Source organism: Centruroides vittatus, unplaced genomic scaffold (genome assembly GCF_030686945.1).
Source record: "Centruroides vittatus isolate TY-2023 unplaced genomic scaffold, ASM3068694v2 contig_391, whole genome shotgun sequence".
Taxonomy (NCBI): Eukaryota; Metazoa; Arthropoda; class Arachnida; order Scorpiones; family Buthidae; genus Centruroides; species Centruroides vittatus.
This window is the reverse complement of record NW_027122207.1, coordinates 3,219,690-3,243,527: the sequence shown is the minus strand read 5'-3', so window position 1 is coordinate 3,243,527 and position 23,838 is coordinate 3,219,690. Positions and strand designations below refer to the sequence as shown.

Below are 23,838 nucleotides of genomic sequence, written 5' to 3'. Positions count from 1 at the left end.
GACTTGTAATACGTTATTAAGTACGCAAATGTATATCGGTAATTAAAATTTTTACCTTTAAATTTGTCGTTGTTGCATTATTAAAATTCGATAAATATGCTTATTTATAAATAGCTAAATGCTTAAAACTTTAGCTTTTAAAAAGTTTTTAATTGTTTAAATGTTTAAATATGTTTAAAAAAATTTATTTTCGAACTTTTAACTGGAAAAAAATGATCTAATGATCGATTTTTTAAATAATCGTAGCGCCATCTATCGATCGAAAATATATTATTTCATTACTTATATAACTCATAGCAGTAAGTTTAATATGAATCTTATCCATTATGAAAGCAACTAGGATAAATTGATTATTGAATTACAAATATGTGGTGCAAACAAACAGGCTAAGAGTGGACTATCTCCGAGGCAACAATAATGCGCTCTTTTGCCGTTGTATCTTCTCCCCCCGTCCTCTACCTACTTTTCCACCGTAGATCCAAAATGAAATTTCTAGAAAACGATTTTGTGTGCCTGGAAGAATCACCCCCGATTACTTCCATCCTTCCCTTCGGATTGATAGACTCTACACTTTGTTGCTATGGTAACCGTTGCTAGGAGACTGCATCGAAACTGTTCACTTACCGTAGTGTTTTAGTTGGAAGTAAGGTGAATGGATTTTCTAGAGGGGGAACACATTTTTGATGATGGTAGAGAGGAGTTTATTCGGGACGAAACGCACAATTTTTACACGCAAATTATCGATAAGAATGTCAAAATGAAAAAAAGATCGATCGAAAACTTACTTTTCCTCTATTCTCCGGAGATAGATATTAAAAAAAAATATTTTTATAACTATTTTAATCCTGAAGAGTAACTAACATAAATTACGTTGTTATATAGTTTGTGTTTGTTATAATTGCCTAGTTTGAATGCTAGAAGATAAGGGGGAAGTCGTAAAAATCTAAAAATAAGTATTTTATCTTGATGATAAATACATTAATAAGCTGGTTTTCCTACATTTAATTATACTTAGACACTATTGTATGTATAAAGTTTTTATTTAAAACGTTAAACAGACTAATTCCAATCGATCCATGCCAAGGTTGCGAAGCATTGCGTGTATCTACACTATTTAGAAATGAATTTGAATAGAAAAATATTCTACTCTCCAGTAATGTTATGACAATGCTTGCATAAAATTGTACACGAGGTAATAATGAATAAAATAAGAGGTAAATCAAAGATTTTCTTCCCATTCCGCTTCTGGCAAATCCTGTTTCACCGACTTTGAAGAAGCATTGTTCTAATTCTTGCAACTTTAATTTAATTGTATATTCATTAGAGTATTCCTTCTCGGACCCACTCAAATTGATTCTAAAATGAATCACTAAGAGAAAAATAGCCTATTATTTTCAATGAAAAGAAAGGCGGAGGGTGGAAAAAAAAACACTAAAACATATCCAGAAAAGCCTATTGAGTTAATGGTCTTCTAAATAATCATCGATGTTAGCTGAATATTTTTTAATTTAACGTTTTATAAAGAATTAAAAGCTAAAAGGAAGAAAAACAAGTAATGAATATAATACGTCTATTGCTGCCTTTATACTCTTAATTATTACTTTTAAAACGTTATAGACAGACAAAGACATGATCTACATATTAAAAGATTTGTAGCAATTGAAAGAGCTTTTGTAGCACTTGGTTCCAAATTTTGATGCACTTTTTATTTTATTTCAGTAATAAATTATTGTTAATTAGTTTATATTAAGAATATTCAATAAATTCCACTAAGATTTTGAGTACTTTTATTAATGATAGAAAATACAGTATATTAATGTATATAAGTTGTTTCAAAAATAGGAAATATCAAAAGCATTCCAACGATTTTTACGTATACAATGCACGAAAAAAATTAAACAGATCGTTTTTCCTTTTTGACATATTTAAACTTCTTGTTATTTGTTTGTTTTCTTTAATGTTTTGTTCGAGTGATTTTACAATAAAACGTCAAGATAATTGAAATCTCTGTGGTTGAGCATTCTTTAATGGAAAGAATAAAGACAATCCTTAAATTCAACCGAAGGGGGAACTTTTAGAAAAGTTTAATTAATTCCCTTTAGAAATAATCTTCTTCGTGTCCCCGATTCCGAAACAAATTACAATAATGGATCTAAAAAAGATTAGTGTTTTAAATCTATCTTAGAATATTTTTTTTTCTTAAATTAGAAACAAGTTTTTTCTTGTTAAGCAATTTTTATAAATTATATAAATATGAAAATATAAAGCGTTAAATGAATTTTTTTCGACGAAAAGCTTTTAAATCGTCTGTAATTCTTTGTAAAGACTACTTAGTAAATTAAATTTTTTCTTTTTTTATTTCTAAATATACAACTAGATAAATGTTATGATATTAAAGGATTTGGATAAATAATAGTTTAGATATTTTAGAAGAGAAACCTTCGATTGGCAGAGCTATGAAGGAAGGGGAAGGCAATATACTTGGACGCGGAAAGAATCTAAACTTTTATCTGAAATGTCTCAATGTTGGAAGACAGTTAAGTGCCCCTATCAATAGATTTTATAAGTAACTTCAAAAATGGAGGTTAGCATTTTATTATCCCTACCGGATTTCGGATATAGCGCTCACAATAAACCTGATGGTCCAATAGATTATAGGCCTATCTAGAGGACTAGATTTGACGTTCTTTCATTTATATAAGAGCAAAACAAAGAATTTATTTATTTATTATTATTATAATTTGAAATATTTCTTCTATGAATTTCTGGTTTTCAAAAGGCTTTCTATATTGCATCGATATTTACGATTGTAACAATTTGTTTTTTTACGTTAGATCTATAACTTTAATCTTTTTTACAGCATAAATCCAAAATTGATTATAGCTGAGAGATAGGTTCTTTTTCGCACATAGAAAGGCGTGGCAGTTTCTTGAACTGGAAAGAATCTCTTCTATAAGATGCCATCGGATGTGAAAAAGTCCGGTCGAAGTCCTTTTTTTAATCCCGAGGGCCGCTGTAGTACAGTTCTGATAGCAGCGGTTCTCTACCCATAAAACCGGGCCATGATTAAGTGATGAGGATGTCGCCGAACCATATATAAATGTACCGGATCTCCGTTCAGTCGAAGAGTGACAAATTTATGGTTGTAAGACACGCCCATTGTTTCATGGGGCGACAGAATTGGGTCGAAAGACGGGATAGTCTGCATTCGAAATGAAGGTTTCTCTTTACCACTTCCCCGTGCCACCCCGTCACGCATTGCGTGATGCGTCACGTTCCCTTATGTGTTTCTCCTTCCCATGACTAAATCTCCGGGGTGCTAGCTCATAGCGTCCCTTTTCCACCCTAGATGTTGACTGCCGCCTCGCTTTACCGCCCCATATATCTGTCAATCCCCGTCATTTCGTAACGCTATCTGGTCCTCCAGAATGACAACTGATCCGTTGGAGACCGACGTCTAGTCTTCTAGCCGTCATGTAGATAGTGAGTAGCTTGTTCCATGTGTGGGAGCCGCTTGATCCGCTCGTGATTGAGTATTTGGCTGATAGAAGCCTTTTAAGACGCTCGGAGATTTTAATGAAAACAAAAACTATTGCTAAAAATTTAAATCCCGACTAAATTTTTTTCAAAGAAAAATAAAATTTCTATTTTACAAAAGGAAACTTTTATGAATTAAAAATTAGAAATAAATTTACAAACATAAAAAATCAATATAAAATATAATTACAGCAATATAAATATAAATAAAGAGAATATTCAATCTAGATTATTTTATGTTTGGGCCGAAAACGAAATTTTAGCGCATTTGAGCCTTTTAACGATACGCACTCTTCTTTTATAATAGGAGATTATACTCGTCACTTTACAAAGAGTCGACACTTCCCCCAAAATAAACACGTCACTGCGTGAAAACACACGTTTCTCCTTCACCCTCCTATAACATCTGTGGGGAGATAGCCTATATCTGTCCAGATGCTTCTCTGTTCTAAAGTTTGGAGGTTACCATTAGTTCAATAGAGCGTTGTAAATGATTGGAGTGCTTGATAGAAATCGACTGTTTGCTATTTTTCTCGTTTTCTCACTGTCACTCCATTTGTTAGTGTTTTCAGTTTATGTGTAAGATATTAAATATTCCTTTCCAATTCAAAATTTTTCAATGTTTAAGTGTTGAAAAAATTTTAAATCAAAATACAACAATGTTTAATTTATTAAACTTCCAAACGTATTTTAAACATATGTAAAAGTTATATCAATTTTTTTTTATTCTCCACGAACACGAACGATTGTATGTAATGTACGAAAACGTATTTCTAAAAATTATTATTGATTCATAACAATATTAATAAATAAAACTGTTTTGAATAATAATAATAACAAATTGTATAAAAAATGTATAAAATTTTAAAGCTATGTTTACAAAATTAAATTTACGATCACTCGAAACTTTCGTAAAAGTTTTAATTATACAAATTTCTCCGATTTTTATAAATTTATTCGATATTTACTGTATCTAGAAGCATGAAAAAATTACTGAAAATTCATGAATGTTTTTATCATCTGTAAAAAGATTCTTCGTGACTTTTTATTTTCTCATTGTTTCGAAATAATCGAAACAATGGCTTTCAGTTCTCTTGGAACACAAGAATTTATTCTTTCTTTACCTAGAAAAATTCTTTCCATAGTAGAAAGTAAAAGAAAAATGATCAATGATCAGTATGGAAGTACATCCATCGTTAAAATTAAGAAATAGTCTTGAGCTATTATACTAATTATATTATAAACATAATTTAATATTGATGAAGTTATCTTCTCAAAATTGTGTCAGAAATATAAGAAGAAAAATTGTTCAAAATTCAAATTATGATACTTTAAGACTTATAGACCTATATATGTATATATAATTTGCTACATTTTAAAATCAGTAAAACTACAAGAGATTATTATAAAAATTATAATTGTATATAATTGTAAAAATTATATTTCACATTGATGCTTAAAATGTTAAATTTGACTTTTCTAAACCCATTATATTATAATACTTAGATTACTTTAAATTGCTGTAGATAATATAGGATCATTATACTTAAGGACCAGCTTTATTCCTTCATGTTTTATTTTAATAGGCAGTAGTTGTCAAAATGCAGTTTTTTTTTTTTTTAAATTGATTTATATTCGTTGAATATGAGATGTAAAAAATTACATTAGGAGACAAGAAATCATGAAATTATCACCTCGTAAGGATATAACATTAAATTCTATTAAAGTTTCTATAATAATGAGGTAATTTAAAAAAAAAAAATTATCCTTAAATGGTGTTATTACTTTTTTTATAAATTAAAATTTATTTCGGAACTATAAATTGCTTTATTTTAATTAGTTTTAGGCTACAAGGCCAGTTCTTTGTCTACAATCAATACACTTTTATATATATATATATATATATATTTTCCCCTATTCCAATTTGCATGATGTCAAGTTTAGAAAGACAATTATAATTTTGAAAACAGTAAATTCTACTGTTAATAATAATAATAATAATAAAAGAAAGATTTATATAGAGGTTAGTTACTGAGATTTTGACGTGTATTCGAGTGACGATCTATTATTGTAAGAATTTTTAGGATTTTTCTATTCTCTTTTCCAAGCACGTTTTTTTCCCGTAATATTTTTATCAAGTTTGTGTAATTTTTTATTCAAATTTTTGTTGAAAAATTTAAATTTTTTCTTTTATGTATTTTACTAGGCTTTTTAAAATTTTCATTATTCTCGAATCTGAATTTGTGCCAAATGTCAACATTGTAGACCTTTCAGAATAAGCTAAAGAGACGATGCATCAAAATTTTTGACATACAAAATTTTCACCCCAAAAAACTGTAAATATATTTTCAGAATTTTCTAACATTAGAAGACGCCAGATTCGAGCTTCATAAATTTGGCATATTTGGATAGAAACTTGTGTATACTGGTGCATGAAAATTTTATATTTTAAATTTAGTTTGCGAAATTGCCGTTTATACGATTTTATTTTATTTTACAGCAAATAAATTCTTGGTTTTTTTTGCAAATAACAAAAATATATATATATATATATATATATATATATATATATATATATATATATTAAATTTTCAAAGTAAGCTTGAAGTTTCGTAATTATTCTAGCGTGAAATAATTTCTCTATAAATAATTTAATATTTAAAAATATATATTTTATAATAACTGCAAAATTTCGATTATTTTACTTCTCATTTGATATCTAATTTGAATTTTGTGCCAGTGTTTTTTTTTTTATTGAAGGAAAGTGGAGTAATATTCATGATTAAATGAAGCTCTTTTTCAATTTAATCTTATTTAACTTATACTTAGCATAACATTAAATGAAAGTATCAAATCTGTTCTTTTTTATAAACTTGTCTGCAGTGTGATCTTCTGATATCATTCTCGATTCTATCCATTTTATTTCCTCTTTCAACGCTGTCTTCTCCTGATGATGATTATCAATAAATTCAACACTAGGTAGACTTTCTTATTTCTGACTAACTAAATCTTATCTTTAAAAAATCATATCAATCATTTTTAACTTAGAAATATAATTTTATGAATTAAATAATACTTCTATCCATCGATAATTGGATCTGTGATTACTTTTACAATAAATTCCATCATAAATTTCAATAAATTGTTTTAAAAATTTAGAACAATAATTTTTCATATATTCGTGATTTATTGTAATTATATTGTTGCATTTATTAATTTTATTACCATAAAAAAATTAAATTATCTTATTATTGATTGAAAATTAAATAATTTAATTTAAAACTATTTTCTATAGTAATAAATTAATTTTAATAGGTTAATTATTTTTGAATCTTAGCGGAATGAGTTTTATTTGGCTGACCTATAAATTCCCACTGTCGTCTCTTTGTCTGTTTGTCTGTCTGTCTTTCCTTAATCTCGAAAATGGAATTAGATACATGAAAGTCGAGACCATATATTAACTATATACGAACTTTCAATGCAATATTTTAATTCAATAATTTTCCCCTGAAAGATGTCAGACGACCGGCACGACTCTTTTGTTAAAGAAAAAGTATGATGTACAGGGGCAAGCCACTACTAATTTGAGGTGGAGAACATATATTTTAAATTAAATAAATTAAAAATATGATTAAAAATTGCAGCCCGGCATTGTGACGATGTCACGATAAATAATTGCTCGTATTTTTCTGTTTACATTATTGATTTCTGAACAATACTTCTTTGTAGGAATATAATATAGATTTAAAATAAACAACAGCAAAAGGTTAATGTTATTTATTGATTTATTTTATCTTTATTTTTATCTAAATTTATTTATTAAAGTATCAGGTAACCTCACAGGAAATAATAAAATTCTATAATTCAACAGTTAGCAGTTTTCTGAAATTTTTTAGAACTTCTCTGCGATAGTTTGATACGAGATTTTTATGTTGTTAATTTCTTAATGGTTGCTTTTGAAGAAACAAAAGAAAATATAGTGTATATATATACGGTTCTTAAATTTTGCAAAATTTTCTTTTCACGTTCAGTAACATTCCACGTGAGAGACAAGTTCAAAATCGAAAGATAGCAAAAACACATTTTTCCCCAACGTGTCATCTTCGGACTTCGTCAGGAAATGTAATATAAGCTCAATATGTGTGTCTAGCAGTAGAATAGCGAATCTGCAGTAGGCCCGGTAGACCTCACCTACGTGCAGACACGCTCGGCCTTCCCAAACGCTCTTGATGATAGGTTTACTGGCTTCACTCGGTTAGAATACGGTCGAATCTACGTGAAGCGACTGTATATTGTGATTGAAAGAAGGTGGCTATACCAGTCTGCCATTCTCCTCTCTTCTTTCTTCCCTTACGTTTTCCCTATCTCTGCCATTGTCATGTGACTGTCGCTATCGGACACGTTTACGATCGTTAAAGAGAAATTTAGTACTTAAGAAAACTAGTTATAGATCTAGAATAATATAGGAAAATTAAGGAAAAAGAAAACGGAAATGGAAGAACCGTCTAAATGTAGTTATCAGGTTATAACATAGCATTTGCACTGACACGAATGCATGAAAAACATCGTAATTGTGAGTATTATTATGATTGTCATTCTCCAAGTCTCTGGTCTGTATATTACTAGTTAACACGCCAACATCTGTTGTTACGTGATTCGTCGTGTAAAACAATACGCTTTTACATAACATTCGTAAATGAAGTGTATAGCGGCGTCAAAGATCGTTTCTAATAGAACTGAGGATGGAAATCGTCATTTACTGATCGAGTTTCGCTTACTGGATAGAAAACTGTAGCCTATTTATTGGATAAAGATTACGTCTCCTTATATAATTTATAACACTAGCTTACAAATAAGTTTAACGTTAACTGTGTATTTACAAACGTCGTGATGTTGCTGATATATTTACTATATTAGATTTATTTAATTATTATTATTATTTTGACTTACCTGATGAAATAAAAAATTCTAATTTTAAGAACTATTTAAATTGGATTTTCAAATTAACACTGTGCTAATATTTACAAATTTTATTCGAAAATTGAATTTTATTATATACAAAAAAAAAAAGAAAAAAAAATAGTAATTATATTTGTAAGGGAAGTAGGACGTGTTCAATAAAAATATTTCCGTGTATTTGAAGCGATGAAAAGGAGAAGCAAAATAGGAAATTGGAAATAATTTGTCACAGGCGTTCAATGTTTATGAAAAAGCATTATTCTTACCAAGTAATACGATCAATGCGTAAAATTGAAAATACCGGAAAACTTTTCATCAGAAAGTAATTTGGTAATTCTTTTAAAGCATTTCTCTTCACAAAGATCGGATCATCGTAGACAAAGCCAGTGCTTGGGGTAGACTTGTTTGCCTTTTCGGTTGTTTGTGTGAAAGGAACCATTAAGCATGTCAGCACATGCAACCACAGTTTACCTTCGCCGAATGCAAATAAAAAGAATATTTTTTCTGTTGATAAATATTAAATCAATTCGCGAGATATAAACACCTTAATACGAAGCAGTGTATTCTTTCGCGACTGTAGCATGATTTTTAAAATTTAATAAATTTATATATCTAAAGATAAGTAAAAAGCTTTTAGTCGCATTTGCAAGCATTAAAAGTATTTGGAAAAATATTAATCTATTCGTTTCGTATACTAACAGACAAGTCTAAATTATTTATATTTTAAATATGATTTTAAGCTTATTACTATTTAAGATTTATAGATTTAAAATTTATTTTTATTAACTTCAATATTAAATGAAAATAAATTGTCTTCGAAATTCTAATGATAATTTTATTTGAATTATTTAAATTGACATCTTATTATATTAATTTCCATAGAATATAATTCATCCTATTGATTCATTTTATCTCTTATTTCGATAATTTTTTAATAAATAAATAAATTTCTAACATTAATATTTTTACTTTTATCATTCACTGATTTTCTATATCATGAAATTTAAATATTAATTAACAAATTATTTATATTTAATACAGGAAATAATTAGATATTTCGCTAAAGAATTTTGTTTCGAATTATTTATTACATATCACATTATAATAAAAACATAAAATATAATATAATTTATAATATGTTTGGTTAAATATATTATTATTTGTATTTAAAAATTATTTGACTATAAATTTGAAGTATTAGTTAAATTTTAAATTCTGTAAGACGAATAATTTGAAATGTAAGCGAATTTGTTCAAATTAATCATTATTTTGTGAAATTCATTTTAAATCAAGACAGAATTAATTCTAATTTAAAATAAAATAAATTTAGACTTATAATAACAATTAAAGTAAAATAGCTTAACAATTATTTAAATAAATCTTTTAATCAATTCTAGCATTAGATATAGGCCTATATAAAATTTAACTTTTAATTCTGTTTAGAATAAATAAATATATCACGATTTGTGATTATTTCAAGACGTTTATAATATACCAATTTATACCAATTTGTATTTATTATTGTTATTATTATTATTATAAATAACGTTTTGGGTAGAAAATAAGTTGAACTTAAAAATTGGGAAGAATTCAAAAGTTGAATTCTCCGGGTCCGATTGTATATTTGGGATCTCTTATTTGCAAGGAAAAGTTCTATTTGTTGTTATTGAAACTGTTGCTATTGAAACCTGCCATTGTGCAGTTGATATAGTGCGTTCTATTGAAATAAGCTGGGCTGCTGTAAGAAACACCCCTTGCACACGTTAGCTGATATCGTTTATTGTGAGTATCCACCATTATCGGTATTGAAAAGAGAGTTTGTATATTTGTAACTAAATGCATCTACTATAGTATCCGAAGAGTTCAATGCATCTGAGTTTTCAAATTGAGAAATATGGGAAAGATTTCTCAGAAAAGTATAGATATGTAAGAAAATAAGCAAATATATAACAATATATTTCTAATAAAAAAGTTTTATTATTATTTTTTAAAATTTTATTTATATTAATTATTTTTTTTTTTAAAATTTAAAACTATCGTCGTCAATAATGTTTATAATACATTAATATAAACTTTAAAATTTATTTTTTCTTTATCTACTTTGGTAATAAAAAGTCTTATTTTATAATTAAATGCTGTTTTAAAAATTAAATCCCTTAAGAATGTTTAATTTATTTTTAATTTTCACTAAATTCTTTTTTTATCAAATAAACAATATAAAAATTATGTATAGGCACCCTACTTATATCATTTATAAATAGGCCTAAAACTTCAGTTTAATTTAATGGCAATAATTATTCTTATATAAATATTTAATACTTAAGGTTAAAATTTATTTTTATAAAAATATGAAAGATTATTGGATTTAAACTTCAGGAAATTACTTTAATTTAAAGTTCTCGAATTTATAAAAAGTTTAATTACTTTATGATAACTTAATTTTTATAGTTAAATGGTTTTCGATGTCATATTTATGTAAAACATTTTATAGCTTTAATTAAAAGTGCAACAAAATTATTTGCAACTTGAATTTCCTCACTTGTATAAAATACTTTTTATAAAAGTTCCTGAAGTGTTATGCATTTCGTTGTTATCGTGTAAGCTTAATTAAAAAAAAGAAACAAAGCAATGTTTTAAAATTTAGTTAACTGAAAATTGAAGTTAGTCTGTGCACTGATCATTTCTTCAGTTAATTAAACTCTTGTTTTCATTACAATGTTGAATTAAATGGATTTGTTTATCCAATTGTAAATCTCTTTAACTCTCCGGTCGAATTTTATACAAAATTGCAAGCAGAGTTGGATTAAAGGCTTAAAAACTTCAATATTTAGATCTTGGCAATTCAATGAAACTCTTCCTGTAAAAATAAAAGTTTGCATTCCACAACAATAGAGAACAAGTAACGAATACAGATTATTATTATTATTATTATTATATCCTGCCAAATAATTCTGTAGTTAAACGTATTAATTAATATGAAAAATGAATGTTTTCTAGTTTGTAATAACAAAGAAAAAATTTTTGTGTTAAAGCAAAGAAAAAATTGTTTAGTTATGGCATAGATCTAGAATAAATAATAATTTACTATTATATTATTTTAACTAGTTGCTAATAAGTAGTGGTGTTCAAGCCGAAGAGTTTGAAGAAGTGGTTGTAGATGACGGAAATCCAATATTAGCAGACTTGCATTTAGATTCTATGCAGCAATACCTCTATGCTGCTAGTCCTTACAAGGTAAACAAAAGTCGTTATTAATAAATTATATGAATGAAATATAACTTGCAGTGTAAAAATTATTTTAAAATTTTTGAAAATTTTTTGTTAAATACGATATTATTAACATTGATTAATTTAAAATTTAAAACATACCTTTTTGATATTTCAATCTCACTAAATAAATATACAATTTAATCGAACCTACTTTATAGGTGAGTAAGGTACAAGTTGAAAAATGCCAACAGTATGAGAGTTGTGACCAATGCCTTCAAGCTAGAAATCCATATTGTGGATGGTGCTCCTTAGAAAAGAGGCGAGTTTTATATTTTTATTACTTTTACTATCCAATTTATATGATAAAATACAAAAATTATTATTGTAAAGTTTTATTATAAACAAACTATTTAAAATAATTTTACCGTGTTTAAAATTATAAACCATTGTCTATTATTTTAAAAAAATGAAAAATGTATAATAACCAAAACAATTATTATGCAGATGCACAGTGAAGGCAGCCTGCCAAAATGCAACAGGTGTGTTGACTGATCTTAGTTCTCCCAGGTGGCTGTCTCTCAACACTCAGCAATGCATTGACTTCCAGTCTATCAGACCAGAACATCTTCCTCTGACAAGCATGGCTGTGGTAAGATGCAATCAATAATTGACATGTAGTTTTCTCCTCTTTACCATGTCACTGTTTTCGAGAACATTTATCATAGAAATAATCTTTATGAAAACACACGATGTCTGAAAAATGACAGATGAAACTATATTAGGCATCTTTTATTCAAGAGTAAAATTTTCTATACTCTTATATTATTAAAGGATAACAGTGTACAGTATAAATATATTATATTAATACTCGATACTGAATATTAGAGTTTTTCGTAGTGCGAGTAAACTTGCCATTTTTGCTGACAATGTGATTTAAATGTTATTTATGAATGGTTTCAATTTCTTAGATTGAACTGGCTATTAATCAACTGCCACAACTTCCTTATGGGGCCCACTATCTTTGTGTATTTGGAAAAAGTAATCCTGTGCAAGCTCGTGTGACACATAATGGACTGGCATGTATGACACCAGCAGTTGCAGACCGTCCACCTATTCCAGAAGGAAGCGGTACGTATATAACAGAAAATAAATATTTTATTTTATTGTAATAACGTAACTTTATGGTTTCTGTCTTCTCGAGTGCAATTATATTTTCATGGAAATGAAATTATCAATTGTATTGGGATTTTGTTTATTGCTTAGTTTTGACGAATAACTTCTATTAAATACTTCCATTTATCAAACGCAGTTTCATTGAACTTCTCGTAACATATGTGTGATGGGAATTGCATTTAATAGCAATTTTTCATTCTTAAGATAACCCCTAAATGCCAAGTTGGGATTTAGAAATACCGTTGGCTTTTCTCTCTTTTTTTGCGCTATTTTAACTTAGCTGTATTTATTCCGTGATAATCAATTGGGAACATGTTTTGATCCACGGAAGTAAATGTTGTATTTTATAGAGAGGAATGCACTCTAGGGAGACTTAGAATTTCATGAAGTGTATGTTTGTGTGAAAAATCTCTTATCTTGAATATGTCACAAGGGTGCAATATTGACCAAGTTGTATGAACATAAAGTTACTTTCATTGGCTGAAATGACTATTATATGCCACTTCTTTGTATTTTTCTTTCGTTATAGATCATGTTTTAGTGGATTTAGCAGTACGATCCAGCGAAACAAATACAGATTTTCTTAACAGAATGTTCGCATTCTATGATTGCGGAGTTCATAAAACGTAAGTTTAAATTGAAATTAAATAATTTTGTTTAAAATATTTCGACTAATAGCTGTAAAATTATAAAGTTTTGCTATTTTTTATATCATAAAACTATCTCTCTCTCTATTATTAAGAGTTTGTGAATTTTACGCATATTAAATTACATTAACAAAGAAAACAATGTTCTTAAGATGAAATTAAAATATAAATTTAAAAGATGTGAAGTATGCATTAAATTCTGATGTTTAGTAAGTATAAGGATAGAAAGGCACGATTTATTTTAATGTGAATTTTTGAATTTAATTTTGTAAAAGATTTCTGGAGCAGAGATATAAAAATTTCTTAATTAAGTTAAAATCGCAGCAGTAGAAAAACAAAGAAAAAAGGAAAAAGAAGATAACATAGTAAATAATCCTAGATCATAATTCTTTAGTTTATTTAGATACAAAAAATAAATAAATAAGAATAATAATAATAATTCTGAATCGAGTAGACGAACCTGTTTTTAAAAATATATATTTTGTTTTGCAGCTGTACCGAGTGCGCGACTAGCTCCTGGGCTTGCAGCTGGTGTCCCCATGAAAATATGTGTACACACAATATATCGTTATGCACTCGTACAATTATTACCGGCGAAAATGTAAGTACTGTATCTCCTCATTCGTGACAAGTTCATCTTTTTTGCAATTTAATTCTTTGATTGATTAATTTTTGTTCTCCGGAATGGATAAGATAAAATACTTTCACATCTAAGACAGCGATTTTTATCGCAGAATCCCCAGAATTCCCTCATTAAAGGACGACAACACTGCCCAAGCTTTACTATTGATAAGGAAATATTGCTGCCAAATGAAGTGAGCAAAGAAATCGCCATTGAAGTAAAAAATCTTCCTAGTGCTCTAGTACGTATTGATTCTTTTTTCCATTTTTTTAATCACTGAAACAGTTGTGATGAGTATTGTCTGATTCTTATGGAAAAGATTTTTGTAATATAACTATTTGTTAACAATTTTATTCACTTCTTCATTCCCATTTTCTTCTATTTACGCGTTTAATCAAATAATTACATCGTAAATTTTATATAATGAAATTCATAAACAACGAATTAATATTATATTTCCTTTCAGAATTAAAAATGTAACGCTGCATTTTTAAAATTCGATAATAATTATTTTATTAAATGCACAATATATTTTTCAGGATGATTTTCAATGCATCGTTGAGATCGAAGGTGCAAAAGAACGTGTTTTAGCCACTAAGCAAGGAAGTAGAATCATATGCTCTGAAACGGCAGTAAGCTACTTTAAAAATCACTCGCTTTTTACACATTTATGACACTTTCTTACGCTAAAAGCTTATTAATTTTTTTTCCATTCAAAAATAGTATACTTATCAATCAGAAGTTGGAGTTATTCGAGCAACTTTAACCGTATTATGGAATGAAGATACTTTTATTGATAAAACAAATGGTAACGCATTTAATATAAGAATATAAATTGTTAGCTGTTTTTTGTTATCTACGTTTCATACATAAAATATTTTTATTCACTAGTGACGTTATATAAGTGTGATCTACTTGGAAATTACGGTGGCCGCGCAGATTGTTCATTATGTCAAACGAGAGATAGGAAATATCAGTGCGCTTGGTGTAAAGGATCTTGTACTTATGGAGAATCGTGTCTTGAACCTGTTGCTACCTCTTGCCCACCGCCACGAATTGATTGGGTAAGTGATAAACTTGTATTTATCATAACAGAAACCTGAAAGAATTAATTACTTATAGGTTAACAATATTTTATACACATATAGGCGGACATAAAACACCTAGTCATAATCTTTACACATCATTTTATATAAATTAATATAAAAATTTTTACATGCTGATTTAATATAATAACAAGAGTAAATTCATTGTATGTGAAGTAAAGTATAGCATTCTAGAATAGTATAATGCACTATTTAATTCTTTTCGTATTTAAAATTTAATTTCACACATTATTAACAATAGCTTCGATACAAAGACTTCAGTATTATGAATACCAATCCAAATAGCAATTTAATTACAAAATTTTATAGCTGTTAATAATAAATGAATTTTGTCATTGTTATTATTATCAATGACATGAATTAACGGACATATGACTCTAATTCTTCAAATATAAATAATATATAAAAGAGATATGTTATTAGACAATTAAATACTAAAACTCATTACGATTTAATAATGATTGTAAAAGCTTTGCTAATGGAATTCGCCGTTAAGAAGTCTTTTGCTATCAAATAAATTTCAGAAAAGAAATTTTTGCTGACTTCTAAAAGCAATTAAAATATTTGTGGTCACTTTTTTAGCGCAATAGGTGTATTACTGGACAGGAAATAATACAGAAACTCATTAAGTTTCATTAATGTAATTGCAAACATCCTGTAGCGAATGTGGCTACTTTTCTTTGGGGACATTTTATATCAATTACTTAAGTTCAAAATACTTATTTTTCCCAAGTTATTTGTTAAATATCGCAATAGATTTATCATCGGTTATAACTTTCGTTTCGAGATTTTTACTTCTTTTGAATGTATTGTTAGTAATTAAAATTTGACATATTATAAACATCAGAAGGACAATACAGATAGAAATATCGGTAAAACTATAATTATTTATCTCTTTTCATATAATAAAATAATTTATTTACTCTTGTAATTGTCTAAATATTTAATTAATTCAAATATAAATTTATTGCGTAAGTTTGTGATGATATTGTACTATTTTTGTTTTCTGAACTCTGAAATGTAAAAGCATTAAGAGATTACTTAGGAAAATTTTGTATTTTCGCTATAAAAAAGTTTGCTGTTGAATTAATGATTCTCTGTACTCTTTCTAATCAATAGCAATTTTTAAGTAAATAAATTTTTTTTTTATTGTAAATCTTTGCAGTTGTAAATTTTATTTTAAAATGTAAAAAGCAATGCAATTTTAATTCTTCATAGCAATTAAGAATTTTTTAAAATTAATTTTATAAAAAAATTGAAAAATTTTTTTATAAAATGAATATGTGAATATCAAGTTCAATATCAAGTTAAGCTTTTTATGACGTTTTTGGATTTCTTCTGGTTAAATGTGAATCTTAATTAATAATCATGGTTCCTAACAACGATTGTCTTAAAATGATTTAATATGTAAAAAATGCCTTAACCTAATTTATTCATTGTAAATAAATATTTATAAATGTCGGTTTTAGTTTGAAAATAAACAAAATAAAGACAATTCGTGTTGATTTTAAAAACGAAAAGAGCATTAAATAGTGTTTCTATTCTTCTAATGTGTTGATTATCTCAGTTCTTATTCTATCATTGGTTGAATTCATTGTGTCAATAACTGTGTTTATGGCCTGGAGAATCAAATTAAATGAAGTACTAATTGTTGTTACAACAATATCCCAGCCATTTAATTACACTGCCTTATCACTGCTGTTTGCATAGCTTGACACTTGCTTGTTATTCTATATTGCAATGTATTATGAATAGTTATTTACCATTTGATACTACAGGCAGAATAAGTATTCTAAATAGTAAATATTTCATGTGAAATATTATCAGGTTATATGTTCTACTATTGATAATGATAAATTGCTAAATCAAATGTCTAAATTTTACAAATTCGAAAATGTAGTTATTAAATTTTTATAGTTTTATATTATGTTTAAAAATTAATTTTCTATTTAATTAGTTTGATTGATTATTATTTTAAATGGAATTACGTAAATATCATTTCATAAAATTTTACAATTTTTTTAAAGATTATTATTAAATTATATTTATTTAAAATAAAATAAAACTGATTATTCTAATTATGCTTCTCTAAATACATTGAATATTTTACTTATAATAATTCAAAATTTAAAAAAAAAATTGCTGTTATTAAGTCTAAGTAAACACGAATTTTTTAAAAAGTAAGTAATTTTTCTGTTTAAAAAGTTAATTTAAATATTTTAAAATTTAATTTTTTTATCTTTTTAGCAATAGCATTAGTACACTTTGATATACAGGAAAATTTAAACATTTTATTTGTACTTAGAAATAACATTGTTTCGGAATATAAGATAGAAATGTTTTTAAAAAAACACTTGGAGTCTTTAATTCCGTCGACTGTAGATTTGTAATCAGTGATTTACAGTAAGTTATCCGTCAAAAACTTTCATATCTGTATTCGTATCATGATGGGTTCAAAAATATCAGAACCCCAATAGCTGTCTCGTTCCGTCACGTTTTATATCAGTCATACGACATATTTTGCATTCCTGATGCCATTCGCTTTAAGCTATGCTCCAACTACTATATATATGTACTGTATACATATAAATATCAATATCTATAGCTTCTAAAAATAAAATGCAAAAAAATGATGCAATGGTAAAACTTAGTTGGAGGAATTTTACTCAGCTATTAAATATATGAATTTAAAATTTCTCAACAAAAAAGGGGGGAATACTACTAATAACTATAATAGTTTCAAGGCATTAGATATTCTGCTAGGGAGAGAAGAATGGAAAATATTAAATAAAGCTCATTATAATTTCTAGAAATCATAACTAAATAATTATATTTTTATCTACAAAATAAAAACTTATAAATAAACAGAAAGCGATTTTATGAATATCAAAAAATTTTATATATATATATATTTGATGAGTTTAAGTAATTATTACTTTGAATAAAAGATAAAGAATTAGTATTAAATAATTTATCTTTCGTTCAATATTTTTTCTTTTACAAATAATTTATTTTTTATATTTAAGATAGATTGTCACATAAGTTGTAACGTTAAAAATACAATTAATCTTTTTTTTTTTACTTAACATTTCCCATAAATAAATAATAAATTTCGTGTTTTATTAAATAGTAATTCGTGAAAAATATAATTGAGAACAGCTTATTTGAAATTTTTAAGAGAAAGTAATATTTAAGATATTTTATACAATTCCAGAGATAGTTTCATTATCTTTCTTCTATATTTATATAAATATAAAAATTTAAAAAGTCTTTCTGATATTAAAAATGTATGAAAAAATTTATGAATAGATTCATCCACTCAGTGGACCATTAGCCGGAGGAACTTTAGTGGCGATTGAAGGAAGTAATCTTGGAACGAGTATCGAAGAAATTCAAGATAAGATAACAATTGGAGGAATACCATGCATCCCTGTAGAATATAGTATATCCGTTAGGTAGGCTTGTAGATACCATTTAATATTACATAAAATGTTCTTTTTTTAAATTTAATTGTCTAATTAAAGTAATTAAATATAAGAAAAAATGATAATTTTTTAATTTTTGTTATTAGAGTGGTATGTCAAACGGGACCATCGGATGTTCCACTTGAAGGGGAAGTAGTTGTGGGAAATAGAGCCGGAATTACAAGAGCTCGCGAGAAATTTCTTTATAAGGTAAATTACAAATTATACTTGATGTAAAATAAAACAATATTTACTTTATTATTAAATTCGTAATTGAGAAATATAAAATTTATCTAATAGTTGAAGTGAGTTTTTAATACTATCGAAAGTAGAATTTTATTAATATCGATAGAGTTAAATTGGAAAAATATTATATTACATTCTGATACATTTGAAATATTTTTAATGCAGATGGTAGAATTAAATGCAGTTCATCCGAAATCAGGACCACAGGCCGGTGGTACACGTTTATATTTAACGGGTTCGAATCTTAACGTTGGAAACGAACTGGAAGTTTATCTAGACGATCTTCAATGCATTGTTGATAGGTATTGAATATCATATTAAATTTATTTTATTTAAATATATTAATTAATATAATAATAATTTATTTTTCGTGTATTAAGGATAATTATTTAAAATGATTTAATATTTTTTTTTTAGAACTTTAGCAAGTAATAGTCAGATTAGTTGTAGGACAACCCGTGCTCCAGTGCCTTCTTATGACGTTTCTCAATTGTTACTGAGAATAGATAATGCTAATTTAACACTTCAGTCACCATTTGTGTATAGAAACGATCCAACTATTCTTAAAATTTCACCATTAAAAAGCTTTGTTAGGTATGTCAAAACTCTATTATATAAATATACATCACGAATTTTTTTTAAATTAGCATAAGTGTAATTAAGGAAATCTTTCTTTTATTATATTAGTTCACATTATAATATATTATAATATTTTATAATTTATTCATAATGATATAAATTTACTTAACACATGCTATCCGTCATTATTAGCTTAAAAGAATTAATGGTTTGTTCAGCAAAGAAATTCTAGAAAAGAAAATGGATTTAAATTATAATTATATGACACATGAAAGAATAAGAATAATAATTGGCCGTTAATATTAAAAAAAATTGGACTAAACATTCGCCTACAGACAATGACTGAATAGAATACTTGATACATTGCATCTTATTAAAATTATTTTATTACTCTCTAAATGTAACAAAAATGATTTGTTTAAAAATACATTAATAGAAAGTGATAAATTATTAATAAACCAATTATAAACTTTTCAAAATTCATTTAAATATTTATTTATGAAAATTGTATAATTATTAAAATTATAAAAATTAAATTTAAAATTAAAATTATGGCTAAATAATTAATATTTAATATCGTTTCTTCTATTTAAATATAGGCTTTAAATATAGACTTTATATATTTTGTTAATTTTTCTGAAATTAGTTTACGAATTAAATATTATTCTATATGAAAAATGAATGATCTGTGATTAGTATTATCGGTATAACCTGCAATATATGTTTATAAACTCTAAGAATTAATATAATTCAGAAATTAGGAACTGCAAATACACAAATGGAATAAAAGACAAATATGTATAAAAGTTTAATTTTGGAAATAAGAGGATTGCTAATTGTTGTTTTCAAAAGAAAAAATATTTATATCTTTACTTAAAATCTTTTATTTCATTAAAATTTACTCAAAAGAATTTATTTTTGCTGAGGCTGGAATAAATTTTATTTTCCAAAAAATCGTGTTTACTTTAAATTTTGGTTCCTTAAAAACCGTGTTTACCTTTGATACTCTAAAGTTAAATGTTATAGACTACATATCGTTTAGCCAAGAAAAAAACTGTTTTCGATGTAAAGGTTATTCTCAAAAAATGATCACTCCTTTACTTCGAAGGATTTTCGAAGTATTGTATAAAAACATTGTTCTTTAAAGTTTTACGATAGAAAATTTACCCTCTTTTTTATGTACCACACTTTTTCTGCATTATGTAGTCTAATTCACGAGACATGTATAGCGTTATCAACTACTCGCTTACATTTTTTATAACTAGAACTTTAAATTATAAATTGTTGATGGAGATGAAGGATGCGATAAATTAAAATATAAGCATACTTTCGCATTTTTTTTCGAATAATTAATTCAATAGATACGATGTGAAAAACAGTTTAAGTAATTAAACTTTTTAATGATTCTAGTGGGGGTCGTGCTGTCGTAGTCATGGGCACAAACTTGACTTCCGTCCAACAACCAAGGATGGCTGTGTTTCAGAATGACAGTATTTTAAATGAAACCGTAAGTAAAACTTTTAGAAATTTTCCACATCCTTTATCTTAAAAAGCCAATTTAACTTAGTCATAATTTGCCTTCTAGCAAATTCATTTTTTAAGATATAAGAAATGTCTTTGTTTAAAACTTTATATTCAACTATCTTAAAATGAATCCTGAAGAGAGCATTTATAAAGTTAGACTTGAAAAATTTTCATTTATATATTTTATAGATCTGTGAAATAATAAGCAATGGGAAAATGATTTGTCCCGCTCCATCAATCAATGGTGCTGCTTTGAAAACCCCGCCCATATACAATGAAAACAGCGAGCAAGATGATATCCCTACTTGGAAATTTCAAATAGGATTTATTATGGATAATGTCGATAGCGTACGAGCGTTGCAGGAGAACTTTCCGAGTCTGCACTCTGATCTTATTTATGTGCCAGACCCGAAGTTCTTTCCGTTCGAAGAGGATAGTGTAAAATTATATAAAGGAGAATCACTCGTTATAGAGGTTAGTCCAAAGTTTAGTAGGTCTATATAAAAATTTTCTTCATAATACTTTATCGATCATAAAACAAGAGATGTAAGTTTTGTGGCTTAAAAATACTGATTGTATACTTACATCTATATAAATTACTAAAGTTATTAACTATAAATTTTGAGTTATTGCCATGGTTACAATTATAATACTTTTGCGCAATTAGGGAGAGAACTTGAGACTTGCAAGTACAGAGACTGAGGTTAATGTAACCATAGGGACAGGAATCTGCAACCTGACTTCTCTAGCAATGACTCAGTTAGTCTGTATTCCACCAGAAGTACAACCTCTAGGGACCGACGAGATTGGTCGAAAGACTGATAACAATTTGCCAATGGTAGTGGTAAGTAATTGTAATTATATAATAACAGATTGATTAAAATGTATTTTTAAATCCTTTTCTTAGTTTGCTAGATAATTTAACGATGTTTTTTATTCAAATTATTTAATTCATTTGAAAATTGGAAAAAGAAAGTTTATCGAAATTTAAAAAAGTGTTAGAATTCTTTTAATTTGAAAATTGCTCAAGCTCTTTGCGATATTAAAATTTCAAATTCCGTTGAAAATTAATAATTAACTAACATATTGAAAACGTTAGACAAACATTTACAAACCTTTTTATTATATTTTCAAACTAAATATTTAAAAATATATTGAAGACTGCAGTCAATCTGCACAAGATGATTGAAATCTATTTGAATAATTTAATTAATTCTAATTATTTTTACCACTTTAATCTTATTATATATTTTTAAAAATACAAATGATTTAGTATTTTTAACAAGTCTAATATTTAAAAAATGATATTTTAATATTGTATAGGTACACGTTGGTAAAAATTTGAGATTTGAAGTCGGATTTTTACATTACGAGGTTGCAAAAAAATACGAATTACCTCCTGCAGCCATTGGTGGTATTGCTGCAGGTGGAAGCATTCTTATGTTGTTAAGTCTTATCATTCTGGCAGTATTACGCCACAAGAGTTCACAAGCAGAAAGAGAATACAAAAGGATACAATTACAGATGGATTCTCTGGAGAATAGTGTGAGATCAGAATGTAAACAAGGTATGTTAAGCAAACTTGTTAAATGCTAGCAATTTTATGCATGATTTTCCAATTAAACGAAGTTAATGCAATTACTTTCAGCTTTTGCAGAACTTCAGACTGATATGACAGATTTAACAAATGATCTTCAGACTACTGGTATACCTACCTTAGATCATAAAAGCTACGTGATGAAAGTGTTTTTTCCAGGAGTTTTTGATCATCCATTATTACAAGATTCCAAAGTAAGTAGTTTTATAAAATATAAGCTTACACGCCGAGTTAATAAAATGATAATAATGTATATAATGAAAAAAATATTTTTCTTTTAAAACAGATTCAAGCCAACGGACTTTATACAAACTGTGAGTTAGCCATGTCACAATTTGAGCAATTATTAAACAATAAAGCGTTCCTTCTAACATTTATCAAAACATTGGAATATCAAAAATCATTTAGTATAAGAGACAGGTCAGTTTCTTTTAATAAAATTTTCATTTAATTTTATATTAAATTCAGTTTTGCAAGAAATTTTATCGATAATTTGGTTGGGTTTTTTGACAGAGTTAACGTTGCTTCTTTATTGATGATTATACTAATGGAAAAAATGGAATATGCTACTAAGTAAGTAATAAGAATGGATAAAGATTGAATAATAAATTTATTTTTTATTCCAACATTGTTTTTTTTATGTATTTTATTTTAATTTTGCAGTGTTCTTAAGGCGTTATTATTGCAATTAATTGACAAATCTGTGTGCACAAAACATCCACAACTGATGTTGAGAAGGTAAGGGCTTTTGCTTCATCTTTTATTTTATTATTAAAAATTTTTTAATATAAAACAATGTTTAAAAGTTTTTAAATATAAGTTTAAACTTATACATTATTTGAATAATTCTATATTACAGAAGATTAGTTTCTATTTAATTTTAATAAATATAATTGTGCTTTTTTTCTAACTTTAGAATTTATTTATTCTTAACAAATACGGCTTATAAAATGATCGAAAAAATAAAATATAGAGAATAAACTTTTTTAAATAATTAATTATCTTAATCTCTTAAATTTTTTTTATTAAACAGAACGGAATCTGTTGTTGAAAAAATGCTAACTAATTGGATGGCTCTTAGTATGTATGATTATCTGAAGGTATGAAATGATTATTGTACTTTTTATAATGCTTCTTTAATTTTTAAAATTTAATAACTGTTATAACTCTTACA

General features: G+C 26.6%; 1 protein-coding gene across 1 annotated transcript in view; it reads left to right on the top strand.

The window, feature by feature from the left end:
• The window catches only part of LOC136975908 (plexin-B-like), a 125,242-nt gene that overhangs the window by 96,110 nt on the left and 5,294 nt on the right, over positions 1-23,838 (top strand). The window contains exons 6-28 of the mRNA XM_067271072.1: positions 11,602-11,730; positions 11,925-12,025; positions 12,211-12,355; positions 12,675-12,834; positions 13,409-13,505; positions 14,019-14,127; positions 14,261-14,389; positions 14,688-14,780; positions 14,872-14,956; positions 15,040-15,212; positions 18,564-18,709; positions 18,826-18,928; positions 19,130-19,266; positions 19,382-19,558; positions 20,954-21,050; positions 21,257-21,541; positions 21,735-21,911; positions 22,391-22,634; positions 22,716-22,858; positions 22,951-23,084; positions 23,178-23,237; positions 23,328-23,402; positions 23,698-23,764. Of these exons, the coding sequence (XP_067127173.1) occupies positions 11,602-11,730; positions 11,925-12,025; positions 12,211-12,355; positions 12,675-12,834; positions 13,409-13,505; positions 14,019-14,127; positions 14,261-14,389; positions 14,688-14,780; positions 14,872-14,956; positions 15,040-15,212; positions 18,564-18,709; positions 18,826-18,928; positions 19,130-19,266; positions 19,382-19,558; positions 20,954-21,050; positions 21,257-21,541; positions 21,735-21,911; positions 22,391-22,634; positions 22,716-22,858; positions 22,951-23,084; positions 23,178-23,237; positions 23,328-23,402; positions 23,698-23,764 (3,066 nt within the window). The remainder of the gene's footprint in view (positions 1-11,601; positions 11,731-11,924; positions 12,026-12,210; positions 12,356-12,674; positions 12,835-13,408; positions 13,506-14,018; positions 14,128-14,260; positions 14,390-14,687; positions 14,781-14,871; positions 14,957-15,039; positions 15,213-18,563; positions 18,710-18,825; positions 18,929-19,129; positions 19,267-19,381; positions 19,559-20,953; positions 21,051-21,256; positions 21,542-21,734; positions 21,912-22,390; positions 22,635-22,715; positions 22,859-22,950; positions 23,085-23,177; positions 23,238-23,327; positions 23,403-23,697; positions 23,765-23,838) is intronic.